At 46.8% G+C, this 13,405-nt stretch overlaps 2 protein-coding genes across 6 annotated transcripts; one reads left to right on the forward strand and one right to left on the reverse strand.

Moving 5' to 3' along the window:
* The first annotated feature begins 1,950 nt into the window (after positions 1–1,950).
* Positions 1,951–8,920, forward strand: NCAPH2 (non-SMC condensin II complex subunit H2). The gene is given in 7 exon segments (XM_042466489.1): positions 1,951–2,042; positions 3,137–3,299; positions 4,266–4,321; positions 4,538–4,639; positions 7,225–7,264; positions 7,267–7,373; positions 8,100–8,920. Coding segments are annotated over 7 exon segments (654 nt in total). The 5' UTR covers positions 1,951–1,997; the 3' UTR covers positions 8,241–8,920.
* A 1,018-nt stretch (positions 8,921–9,938) lies between these two features.
* Positions 9,939–12,919, reverse strand: LOC121931254 (protein SCO2 homolog, mitochondrial). 5 transcript variants are annotated; one of them, XM_042468776.1, is made up of 3 exons: positions 12,871–12,919; positions 11,966–12,141; positions 9,939–11,172 (listed from the first exon to the last, which is right to left on the reverse strand). In XM_042468776.1, exon 3 carries the CDS (start codon positions 11,158–11,160, stop codon positions 10,189–10,191), a length of 972 nt encoding a protein of 323 aa, XP_042324710.1. In that variant the 5' UTR covers positions 11,161–11,172; positions 11,966–12,141; positions 12,871–12,919; the 3' UTR covers positions 9,939–10,188. The 5 variants fall into 5 exon arrangements, with proteins under 5 accessions (XP_042324710.1, XP_042324712.1, XP_042324713.1 ...); XM_042468778.1 differs by having other exon boundaries at positions 12,853–12,909; XM_042468779.1 differs by lacking the exon at positions 12,871–12,919 and adding an exon at positions 12,828–12,849.
* Positions 12,920–13,405: the final 486 nt, after the last annotated feature.

Below are 13,405 nucleotides of genomic sequence, written 5' to 3' on the forward strand. Positions count from 1 at the left end.
CTTGGGCTGTTTGCAGCCTATCCTTAGACAGGCTGCTGCTTCTGTTACTTCTGATCAGTGACCAAGAGGGCCTTTCACACTACACAATTAAAGCCCTTTGTTATCATTTTAAATGTCGTGACTGCATCCTATGGAGTCCTGGGCTCTAGTTTTGTTGAGGCACATACAATTCTTTTCTGTGTTGTCCAACCAAATCACAAATTCCAGCATTCCATAGGATTTTATTTTATTTTATTTATTATGGTATTTATACCCTAAAGGCTATCAGAGGATGTAGCCATGGCAGTTAAAAGTGACACCATGTTGTTGTAATTGTTCAGTGTGAAAGAGACCTAAAAACTATTTAGGTTTTAACTACCTTACACAGGACAGTGCTGTGCCATCAGAAAAGCCAATGTTACTCTGGGGCTAGTCTTCAGTTTATTCTCTTGCATAAAACAGATCTACATTTTTGTATGCTTAGAGGGGAAATGTCCAAATGGGTAAGAATTGACATGTGATCCCACCTGCTCTGGTTTTCCTACCTTTGGAAAGCATTCCCTGGACCAAAAAGGGTGTCCATCACCTGTGGAATACTGAATGCATAGCCCACCATACACACTGATATAGTGTAGTGGTTTGAATGTTGGCATAGGACTCTATGAGATCAGGATTCCCCACTTGACTATTGGGGAACCTTGGGCAAGTCCCACTCTTTCAGCCTCAGAGAGTGGCCATGGCAAAACTCCTCTGGACAAAACCTGTCAAAAAAATCCCATGATAGGTTTGCCTTCCCGTTATCATAAGTCAGAAACGATAATGAAGAAGGTACTCCCTGGAACACATCAATCATACCTGCATTCATGAGCCAATGAAGGTTGGGTCTGTTTCATACTTGGATGAAAGACCACCAGGAGGGAACACCAGACATCTCCAGGCTGGGCTGCCTGGACTAGTGGTCTCCAGAAGGTGGGTGGTAGTGGAACTGGACAACCTCAACTCCCAAAATCCCATTTCTAGTATAACCAATGTCCTCTGGACGTGCTCTAGCTTATCATCATTCTAGCCTGAGAATCTAGTGGAAAACCATGGATGCCAATCAAAGTTGGCATTACAGGTCTAACTGGCAAGACTGGCCCTTTGTCCAGTTTTGCCCATTGTTGGAAACCAAGTGAGATCAGTTCTGGTTAGTTCTTGCGTGGCAGTCCACTAGGAAAGAAGACCCGTGGATCCTCAGGCATGACTGGGAAAAGAGTTGTGCGTGAAACTCTGGAGAGGTCTGTTGCTACAAGTCAGAGCGGACAACATTGGCTGCCCTAGGCAGAGGAAGGCTCTGAACCAGTAGAGGGGCAGCTTCTTCTGTTCTCCTGTAACTCTTCTTTCATTCTAATAAACACACATCCAGAAGGAAAGCTAGGCCAAGGCCAGACTCTGTTGGAAAGGATTTTGGGGGGAAATTGGACCAATGGGGATTGGGAGGCAGCCTGGTGAAAAGAGGGGTGGTCTTGCAGACTGCAAGCCTTGATCCCTTATCTAGGAGAGCCACCAAATGGGTGCAAAGTGCTGCTTCACTTGCCTCAACATCTGTCAATATACGAAGCTCCCCAAGATGGAAACAGGAGAAAGGTGTCAAAGGGTGTCTGCAGAGCAGGAACGGGCAAACTCTGGGGGTCTGGGGACCAGTTCTTCTTTGCTACCCCCTTCAGCTCATGTCAATCCCCCTCCCCAAAATGCTTTTTTAAAAAAAGACAAGACAACAAGACTTGAAGCGTCTGGAAACGCTGGGGTGGGGACAAGAGGAGAGGAGAAGGCTGTGCTTCACTTTTAAGGGGAATCAACATTCCTGGACACTTCCAGGAGCAGATATTCTCATTTGTGAGCAAAAGGTTTGGGCAGAGCCATCTAGGCAGTCCTAGAAGGGCTCCCAAGGATGCTGCCTGAATCCCATCTCTGCTGTAGAAGGGCCTGACCCTCTCTTAATCTTCCTGGCAGATCTGGAGGTTCTCTACTGGAAGCACATGAATGAGCGCTTGGCTGCCCAGAAGAAGCTGCAGAGGAGGATGGTGAGGAAATTGTGGGGGTGGGAGAGGATGGGGTGGGCTTGTGTAATAGTTTATTCGGCGCTTTTATATTGAGGGGAAGGAAACATGGTCCTTGAGCCACATGTGACCCTCCAAATCAATGCGAAAAAAGTCCCTTCTGGGCCTAAAATAGCCCAAAGAGGGTCAAGGCATGGTGGAATTGAACTCTCTGAAGTCCCCACTGTGGCATTTGGGGGCAAGATTATTTTAAAAAAGAATCATGTGAGTAGTCCTCCAAGGTATGCTGGGGTGCCACTGTGGCCCACAATTTGCCCACCCCCTGATTTATATGCAGCTTTTTTGCCAATGCACCAAATACTTTTTACCATTGGAAGTAAACAGGCTTAATGCAAAAGGGGAGGCGTGCACAGCTTTGGTACCCCTTTCCTGGCTCAAAACCCTGCAGCATCACTCTTGGGGAACAAGTCATAGTGCATTACAGCAAAGACAGGATGTACTGAGGGTGAAACGTTCTCTGACCATGTCCCTGGATGCAACTTCTGTAGGGCATATTTTTTCAGCCCACCAGAGTCCCACAGCCTAAGTCTCACAGGCATCTCTCTGGGATGAAGAAGAGAGCAACTGTGACAATGGAGTGATAAAAGACATACTTTTCCAAACAGAGTGTACTGTTCTCATAATATTTGTAAGCAGTAGGCTTGTTGTCTAGAAACCTGGAAAACCATGGCTGGGTAAAGGGCTTCCCAAGGGTTGCCCTGAACACTGTTATTCTGGTCTTTGACCCCTCTTGAATCCCTGGCTACTCTTTTACAGTCCAAAAAGGAGTGAATTGCCCATCCTGGAGCCCTCTGGGTACTGCAATTCATTTTTTACGTAAGCGGTGGGGGTGAGGGGGAGTCTGTCCTGTGGAACATTATTTTATACTGATTTTCAAAGCCAAAAGTGGACTTCCAGCCACTTCTGATTTTATTTTCTTCCTCTTTTTGGCATCTTTGGCAGTCTCTGCTGCCCTCAGAGCTTCCAAAGAGAGAAAACTCACTCGCCAGAATTCCTGATACCTGTCAATAAATGCTAAGTAGTGACCACCTGACTTGCTCTTTGTTTTTACCCTGAAGCAATATCAGCTGCAGGCCGATGCCTTTGAGGATCCGGAGGCCCAAGAGGAAGAGCGGGAGGAGGAAGAGGACGCCGTGGACAATCCTGTGGTAGATGACTTCCTGGAGGATGAAGATGGTCCCCCATTAGAAGCCCCTGAGATGGCACCAGAGGGCATGATGGGTAAGAGGCAGTGATGGTAGCCATAGAGGGAGACCCAAGCAGAATGTGAGCCCACAACCCAACTATGCTGCTTGTGCACACTATATACCCTGACAGCAGAAAGACTGAAAAGAATAATGGCAGAATGAAGTGTATCTAGTTCTGGGCACCACAATTTAAAAAGGATGTTGGCAATGGGAGCATGTCAAGAGAAGGGCGACTAAAATGGTGAAGGGTCTAGAAACCGTGCCTTATGAGGAAATACTTAGGGAGCTTATGTTTATTCTAGAGAAGTGACGGTTGAGGGGTGATATGATAACCCTCTTTAAGTATTTGAAGAGGTATCACATTGAGGATGGAGCAAGCTTGTTTTCTGCTGCTCCAGGGAGTAGGACACAGAACAATGGATGCAAGGTACAGAAAAGAGATTCCACCTCAACATTAGGAGGAGCTTTCTGAAAGTAAGAGCTGTTTGGTGGTGGAACACACTCCTTCGGAGGGTGGTAGAGTCTCTTTCTTTGGAGGTTTTTAAACAGAGGCTGGATGGCTATCTGCCAGGGATGCTTTAATTGTGATTTCCTGCATGGCAGAATGGGGTTGGACTGGATGGCCCTTGGGGTCTCTTCCAGTTCTATGTACAGAAAGCTGAATGGACAGGACCAGTATGAAATACAGAGGATGGGACTTTCTTAGGAAGAAGGATAGGGGTTTGTTAAGTAACTATCTGTGTGTGCCAGTGAAAAATTACTTTTCTGGATTTCATTTTTCCGAACATCAGAAACCCTGCAGACCTGGGGATTCTGGGAACTGCCCAAAACTCTGACACACACACAAGCAAACATCCTGCAGCTGCTTCAGGCAGTGATTCTCTGCTTTTACTCCAACCCCCATGGCTCTATTTCAGGATGCTGTGGGATGCAGTGAACATGGGAGTTTCTGTGCTCAGGCAGACCTCTAATTCATTCATTCATTTATTTATTTTTATAGATCCTGATGGGATCCCTTCTTCCCTCAGCTATGAGGAGCTGGTACGGAAGAACGTGGTATGTGTTTTGTTCCTGAGAAGAGGAATATGATACCTTGCTGAATTTCATGTCTGTTTACTCACTTACTTCTTGCTTTATGGGGGTGGAGGTGGAAGAATCTTTACTATTCCACCCAAAGAGTGCTGTTTATGAGTCTGGGATTGGTTCTTGGGATCCTTCTTGCCCAAAGGCTGTTGTGAGAAATCTCCAATTTCTTTTTCCATGTTCTCCCAGGACCTGTTCCTCGCCCATTCCCAGAAGTACGCCCGAGAGACGGTGCTCTCCCGACGTGTGCGGGACTGGGAAGAGATGATGGGGCCACAGCTGGAGGAGCAGGTAAGGAGTCATTGGATCCGTTGGCAGGAGGAGTGGAACAGATGGAGACCTGCGAAAGCCGTGCATGTTGAGTCTCCCTCATCTGAAATGCTTGGGGGTTTTGGATTTTGGGTATTTCATTTTATTTGGATTTTGGAATATCTAATGCACATATCTAATGAGATTTCTTGGAGATGCGACCCAAGTCTAAACATGAAATTCATTTATGTTTCATATTCACCTTATACACATAGCCTGAAGTTAATGTTACACATAATAGTTTTAGTTATTTTGTGCAGCAAAGTTTGTGCACACTGAATCAGACGGCAAAGGTGTCACTATCTCAGCCATCCATGTGAACAGATTGGGAGAATTTCAGATTTTGGAATTCCAGATAAGGGATACTCAACTTGTACAGCAGCTGGAGGCCCAGATAGCTACACTTCAGCATCCATAGGGAGCAAGAGGTTTTCCTGGCCAGAACAAACCAGACGATCCTGAACGGGAAACACACAGAGGAAGTTGCTGGTGAGGAGGAGGTCACTTCACATACAACAGAAGTAGATAGTTGGAGGAATGTCAATAACAGGGATGTTATTATGGGAGTCTACTACAGACTCCTGGTAAGACAGAGGAATTGGATGATGTCTTTCTAGAACAGATGACCACACACTGAGAGAGATGTAGTAGTGATGGTGACTTCAGCTATCCTGTATTTGCTGGAAGTCATACCAGACAAATCTAATCTCTCTCTCTCTCTCTCTCTTTTTTTTTTTTTTGGATAAAATGACCATCTTGGTAATGAAAGGGAATATAGTATATCTTGATTTCAGTAAGGCTTTTGACAAAGTTCCCATGACATTCTTGCAAACAAGCTTGTAAAAGGGGACCAGACAAGGTAACTGTTACATGGATTTGGAATTGGTTGACTGACCAAACCCAAAGGGTGCTCAACAATGGCTCCTTTTCATCCTGGAGAGAAGTGACCAGTGGGGTGGTCCAGTGGGGCTCTGTCCTGGACCCAGTGATATTCAACATCTTTATCAATGACCTGGATGACAGAATTGGGGGCATACTTATCAAATTTGCAGATGACGCCAATTAGGAGCAATAGCTAATACCCCAGAGACAGAGATCAAAATTCAAAATGACCTGAATAAACTAGAAAGCTGGGCCAAAGCCACAAAATGAAATTAAACACGGTGAAATGTAAGGTACTGCACTTAGGGCGGAAAAATAAATGCACATATATAGGATTATGGGGGACACCTGGTGAACGATATTTATATGTGTGAAAGGGATCTGGGAGTCCAAGTAGACCACAAATTGAACATGAGTCAACAGTGAGGGGGCAGCAAAAAGGCCATGCAATGTTAGGCTGCATCAATAAAAGTAAAGTAAGTGTCTAGATCAAGGGAAGTAATAGTGCCACTATATCTGCTCTGATCAGGCCCCACCTGGAATATTGTGTCAAGTTTCGGGGCACCACAATTCAAAAAGGACACTGAGAAACTGGAGCCATGTGTCCAAAGGAGGGAGACCAAAATGGTGAAAGGTCTGGAAACCATGCCCTATGAGGAACGACTTAGGGAGCTGGGGATGTTTAGCCTGGAGAATAGAAGGTTAAGAGGCAATATGATAGCCCTGTTAAATACTTCAAGGGAGTCATTTTGAGGAAGGAGCTAACTTGTTTCTGCTGCTCCAAGACTAGCAACACAAGGAGCAATGGATGCATCTCCAGGAACAGAGATTGCATGTCAACATAGGAGGAACCCTGAGAGTAAGGGCTGTTCAACATGGAGCACACTCCTTCCACTGAGAGTGGTGGAGTCTCCTTCTCTGGAGGTCTTTAAGCAGAGGCTGGATGGCCATCTGTCAGGACGCTTTGATTGAGATTTCCTGCATGGCAGAAGGGGGTTGAACTGGATGGCCTTTTTGGGGTCTCTTCCAATTCTATGTGGCAGGATGCATACCTAACCTACTGACTTTCCCCGTGCAAACTGGAAGTGAATGGGCACCCAGTGCCACTCCTTTAAGAAAACTGTTAGATCAGTGGTTCCCAAATTTTGTCGTCTGGGCGTTTTGACATCATCTCCCAGATTTCCCACCCAGCTGGGCCAGGAGCTGAAGTCCAAAATGTCTGAAGGACCAAAGTTTGAAAACAAACTTATTATTTTTGTACCTTTTTAATTGTATTGTTTATAATGTTGTAAGCCACCCTGAGACCCAGTCTGGAAGAAGGGCAGGATATAAATAATATAAAAAATAAATAAGCCCACTGGATTAAATGCCCTCTCACCTCTCTAGCCTCTGCGCTACATTAACTGCAGCTTCTAAGATGTCTTCAAGCACAGCCCCAAGTACAGTGAATACAGTAGTCTAAACTGGATGTTACTAGTGGTAAACTGCTGCGGCTGCATTATCCCCTGTCTATAGATGATGGACTAGTTGAAGCTGGCCCCAGGCACTCCAAGCCTAAGTCCATGCCCAACCCCTTATACAGTTAAGGGGGTTGAGGTGGCACCAGGAAGAGGGTGAACAGCTGGAGCTCTGTAAAAGTTGCTGCACAGGCGCACCTTCCTAACCCTCTGCCCTTTTCTGCACAGGAAGCACGGGTTGCCTTTGACATACACAACTACGGGGACCGCTGGTGTCCAGCTTGGGCTGTGTGGGAGAGGGGCGCTCCTTCGCCAGCCTAGTGGCTGGGCAGCCGGCTTTTGAGGTCTGCCGCTGCATGCTGGCATCCCTGCAGCTCGTGAGTATGGCTGGAAATTGGGGAGAGGAAAGAGGGAGCAGAAAAGGAGATCCTTGGGGGAGGGATTTCTCTGGTCCCACTGCTGTCACAGGAGCATCTGGTGTGAATATGCTTTCTCAATGGCTGCTCCCAGACTGTGGAACTCCCTCCCACTGGATGTCATTTGGCCTCCGCCTCCTCTTTTTCTTCTGACAGGCAAAGACGTGTTGGTTAGACTGGCCATTTCAAAAGGATTTTTAACGGGTGCTATACTTTATCTTCACTATTATATTTTAAATGCGTGTTTTTAAAAAGCAAAATGATACTTTTAATAGGATTGCTTAATTTTAAAAAGTCACACACTTTCAGCTTCAAAGGAAGGCAGTTGAAACCACCTGAACAAATCTTGTCAAGAAAGCAGCATGATAGGTTCACCTTAGGGTTACCATAGGTCAGAAACGACTTGAAGGCACACAGCAACAATTTTCTTTCATCTCTACAATAAGACACTTGTGAGAAAGTCAGGAGATAAACTGAATGAAACCATCAAATAACTTTGTGTCTGCTGGAGATATGCCTCTCCTGATGCTTTGGATCACATCCCACCTTCTCCAGCCCCTGCCAGCCATGACCACCCCTCTCCTCTGTCAGGAGCCCAGCAGATAGAAGCAACAGCAAGGAATGAAACACAGACTTCTGTCCCTGGTTCCCTGCTCTTAAGGTCCTGAATTTTTGTCTGTCCTTTAGGCCAACGACTACACAGTAGAAATCTCCCAAAAGCCTGGCCTGGAGGAAGGAGTGGACACCATGGCTCTCCGTCTGCTGACCCAAGAGAAAGCGCATGAGCGTTTCCGCACCTACACAGCTCCCTCGCTCGCCCAGCAATGAGACCTCGCTGCCTTCCTCCCTGTCCATGCGTTTGTGTTTGTTTATGTATATATATGAATGTATTTTGTACAGCTTCTTCCAACTAAACTCCATTCTTCTCTTTGTGCCCCCCCCCCAAAAAAAAATCCCTGACCCAGTACCTCCTTCAGCCTTGCTTTCCTCCAATAAATGGTGTGTGCTGGAGCTCTGCTGCTTCTCTGTTTTAAGCACTGGGTCTGAAAGTTATGGGGAAAAGTGGAGGTTTGTTTCATCTGTTGGGGCTGAGAAGGTAGCACAGTAAATTTATAACAACAGGTTGAAAGCAATGGGGAATGGTACACAGCTCTTCATCTTCCATCCATCCTCAGTGCTCAAAGAATGGATGGTTGTTGAAAGAGAATTGTCAAGGCAGTAACTCAAAAGTTTTGTGTATTATTAGTTTTATATCTTGCAGCCATGTCAAGAAAGGGCTGGTCTGTAGTTATTAAGTGTAAATACTCTGCTAAAAGCTCTTGTGAATCCAAAGTTACCTGTCTCTTCTCAGCAGGGCTGCCCCTTCTGCGGTCATGCTGCCTTCAGAGGACCTCTTCTGCTAAAAGAAATTCCTGTTGTCTTTTGTAGTGGGTTTGTTGGGGAGATTCACAGACACCTCTAGGGCAACATAGCTTCTCAACCTTTGGCCTTCAACCTGTTTTGGGTTGGCTTTCCAGACCCCTCTCCCTCCCAGTCGGCTTGGGACAGTGGCCAGAGATTCTTGGGAGATCAAGTCCAAAACCACCTGGAAGACCAAAGATCAAGGACTGTTGTGATACTGCAGCATGGTTACCAGTCTTTGGTCCCTTTGCTGTTTTGGACTTCAGCTCCCAGAAGGTAATAGCTCTGGAAACCATTCCCTATGAAGAGCGGATTAGGGAGCTAGGGATGTTTATGTTGAGGAAGAAAAGATTTCAACATGATAGCCATGTTTAATAATTTGAATAGGAGTTATATTGAAGACGGAGCAAGCTCAGATTGGCCCATTTGGTTCCCCCAGAAAGTGCTTGGCTGCTGCTAGATGCAGGATGATATAGAAAACTGTTCACAGAGTTAGAGGGGAAGAGTACACATGCCCCAAATTTTTAACCTCCCACTTCAGAAAACGGTAAGCAGCACAGCTTTGCTGGTCCCACAAATGACTTTTAACTAATGTGTAAGGTTTTGTGAGGATGTGCGTTTTTTAGAAATTAATTTTAAGCTGTATGTGAAGAAGGGTGAACTGGGGTAGGTGGGTAGGGAGAGAAAAGTCCTCACACCCTTCACAGACAGCAAAAGCACGGAGCCCCCATTTTCCAGATGAAAGAGAACAAGTTTGCTTCATCAATATGACTTCCCTTCAAATATTTAAACAGGGCTATCATATCACCTCTACAATCTCTTCTCCAGGCTTATCCTACCCAGCTCCCAAGGTTGCTCCTCATAGGGCTTTTCCCAGACTATTCACCATTTTGGTTGCTCTCCAGATCTTTCTTGAATTGTGGTGCCCAGTTGACAACCCATAGCAGCATCAGAAGCAATTAATGGAAACTCTGTTATCTGGTGCAACTATAAAATCACAAATGGCAACCACAACAGAGTGTATAAGCAAAAGGAAAATGGAAGTAAAATAGATGGGTTTGCAAGAAACAAGTGGAAATCCTTCATCCCAAATATGTGTAAGAAAGGCACACACGTGCTGCATAATATTTTGCATTAATATTATTTCAGTACAGCCTTTGGAACTCATTTGCCACAAAATGCCACTTGGGAAGTCTATGAGTATAAATAAGTCCCTCCTTCAAAAGAGTTTGGGCACACTTAAGCAGAGCAGAGGAAAGCAACAGAGGCCCTGCAGATGCTTTTGGAGTTCAGCTCCCACAATCCCCCACCATCAGCAAATATAGACGGGAGTTGAAGGATGTAAACATCTGGGAAGCCACAGCTGCCTGTATGCTCAACCAAAGAGGCTCTTGTATGTCTCCATGTGCTTCTTAATGCTCTCAGCGATCTTGGCATCTGTCTTGTTCCGCTGGTAATAGTCCGTGAAAAGTCCATCCGGGCTGAGTAGGTAGATGATCACCGTGTGGTCCACAATGTAGTCATTGTCCTGGTCTTTTGGGCCAGCACTATAGTAAACCCGGTAGCCCCGCCCGGCTTCTCGCACTTGCTCCGGTGTGCCGGTCAGCCCCAAAAGCCGTGGGTGGAACTCCTGCACATACTTGGCCACGGCTGCGACATCATCCCTCTCTGGGTCAACTGTGATGAAGACAGGCTGTACCCGGGGCAGGTTGGCATCTTGGTCAAGGAGATCCACCACGCGGCTCATCTTCTCCAGCTCCTCAGGACAGATGTCTGGGCAGTGGGTGAAACCGAAGTAAAGCAGGACCCAGCTGCCCCTTAGGTCGGCCTTGGAGCGGGGCCGCCCTGTGTGATCCACCAGGTGGAAGTCTCCTTGCCCAATGGCCAACTTCCTCAGCTCCTCGAGGCGCAGCAGCTTCTCCCTCTGCTCCTTCTCGGCCCGAACATACAGCCAAGCAGCCACAATCCCGCTCCCAAAGAGAAAAGTGATGAGCAGCCGCGTCTTCAGTTGGAACCGGGGGCTGGATCCAGGGCTCTGCGGACTTCCCTGGGAGAAAGGTCTTTGGTACCCGATTCTACTGGAGTACAAAAGCCCTCTGGTTCCACAAAAGATGCCCTCTGTTGATGCTGATGCAGATTTAGAAACATTGGCATTGCCCACATGCCAGGCCTTCTGCAAAGGTTTTTGCCACCAGCCTGTACTACTGACCAAACATACAAAGTGCTTGTGGCAGGTGAGTAAGAGCGGATGCTTAACCTTCTTGTTGACCGATTGGTATCTCCCCCAGAGGATGGCATATCGCTGCCCAAGCCAAGACCCCCGGTTGTTGCCAAAGGACCAAAGCATGGCAAGACTGAGCTGGGAGGAGAGAATAGGAAAAAATTATTATTATTATTATTATTATTATTATTATTATTATTATTATTACCTGCCTCTCCCCCTGGATGGAGGCAGAGGACAACAATTAAAAACATCAGTTAATGTATATCAGTTAAAACGTACAGTACATCAATTTAAAAGAAGAGCAATCAGTGAAAAGCTGAGCTAGGCAGGGCTTGCATTTGTCCCCTCCATCATTGGGGTCCATTTCCCTCAAAATATTTGGAAGGGGCAGTGGGCCCTCCGCATCGGTTGGGGTGAGAGACACGGGACCCTTGTGAAAGTGGGAAAACCACTTATAAGAAAATAAAAACTTGTTTAACCTGAAAGAACCCCTCTCTAGAGATCCCTACATCCTCTGGTGCAACACTATGGTCAACATCTGCTGTGAGGTGACCACAGAGTTGTGCTGGAGGACCTACAAATGTCCCGAGGAGTGTTCTCTCTAGGAATCATTTTGTTAGCTTTGGCCCAGCTTTCCAGCCTATTCAGGTCATTTTGAATTTTGATCCTGCCCTCTGGGGTATTAGCTGCTCCTCCTAGTTTGGTGTCATCTGCAAATTTGATAAGTATGCCCCCTATTCCTTCATCCACGTCGTTGCTAGAGATGTTGAATAGCAAACTGGGCCCAGCACAGGACCCCACTGGACACCCCACTGGCCGCTTCTCTCCAGGATGAAGAACAGGAGCGACTGCCTAGACCCTTTGGGTTCGCTTTAGGGTCGGCATAAGTCCAAAACGACTTGGTGCAGAACAACAGTCGCCAAGATACCTGCTGCTGGGGACGCTTTAGCTGGAGATGCTGCAAAGAGCAAGAGGCTGGACTCAAGTGATCGTCAATCCAAGTCTTGGGTTCGAAGAGATGCCAGGTCTCCTCCTGCGCAAGGACTATCCAGACGCTCCTTGGGTTCCAAAAGTAGACAAGAGCCACTCAGGCTGAGGAAATGTCTAAATCGGGGCAGAACAATAACATTTAAATACCTGAAATACTTTCCTTGTTCACGGGCATTTTATGGAGGCTGCGTCCACACTGGAGAGATAACCCGGTTTGGGACCGCTTTAACTCTTTCAGGCTCAAGGCTATGGAATTATGGGAGTTGGAGTTTGTTGTGGGCCCAGAGTGGAGCAGAGCTCAGATGAAGCAATGGATGCTCCGCTCTGGGGCCCACAACAAGCTCCAACTCCCAGAATTCCATAGCCTTGAGCCTGAAAGAGTTAATTAAAGTGGTGCCAAACCGGATTATCTCTCCAGTGTGGATGCAACAGTTTAAGTTAAAACATTATAAAACATGCAAAATACAAGTTTTAAAAAAATATTATACAATTCAAACAATGAAAAACATATTATTAACATTTAAAGTTTAAACAAAATGCAATTTTGTTTCCCTCCCCAAACTGCAAAAACCAACACACACCTTTCATGCAAAACTTGGAAACTCCAGCCCCTTTGGACTGCAACTCCCAGAATCCCCTGGGTGAGGGATGATGGGAGCTGCAGTCCAAGGAGCCAAAACAAAACAGCTTCATTTGTACACGGCTTCATACTGAACTGGCAGTGTCTAAGCGGTTTACAGCTCTCTCCCTCCCCCTCTTCCTCCAAAAAAACGACCCATCCCCCAACCCCAAAAACCCACCCACGTGGCTCCCCTTGCTGCTTACTTCCGGGTTCTGGCTCACCTTTCCCTTACTGCAAATGGTTCCTTCTGCTTGGGAAAGGGCAGCTCGGGATGCGCATGCGCGCGGCATGCCTTCTACTTCTTCGACTCCTCCTGCCACGCCCTTTTTTCTTGTCTGGGGAGAAAGGCTGCTGTTGCTCCCAGTGGCCAGCAGAGGGAGCGCCTGCACGGTCCCTGCCCCAAACATATAGAAAAGTGTTGCCAATGTGGTGACTTTCACACGGAAACGGGGACTTTCCAGAGCTTTTGGTGTGATTTTGGTGCCTGGCTCTACTGTATTTCAGTTCATTTTTGGTGACTTTTGCCCATTTCAGCTCTAGCCCTGACTCTGAGAGCGAGGCTGGCTACAGAGCAACCAACCCCACACTAACCGTTTTCAGCCAATCAGAGAGAGGACTGGAGAGTGGTCGCCGCCCCACCCTCAGAAAAGGCTCTCTAGTCTCTCAGGCATCAGGCCCTGACTCCCTCCCTCTTAGGCCTAGCTTTCCTGGGAAGGTGAAAAACCTTCCTCTTCCAACAGACAAGGGAGCATCTGC

Source organism: Sceloporus undulatus, chromosome 5 (genome assembly GCF_019175285.1).
Source record: "Sceloporus undulatus isolate JIND9_A2432 ecotype Alabama chromosome 5, SceUnd_v1.1, whole genome shotgun sequence".
NCBI classification, from domain to species: domain Eukaryota; kingdom Metazoa; phylum Chordata; class Lepidosauria; order Squamata; family Phrynosomatidae; genus Sceloporus; species Sceloporus undulatus.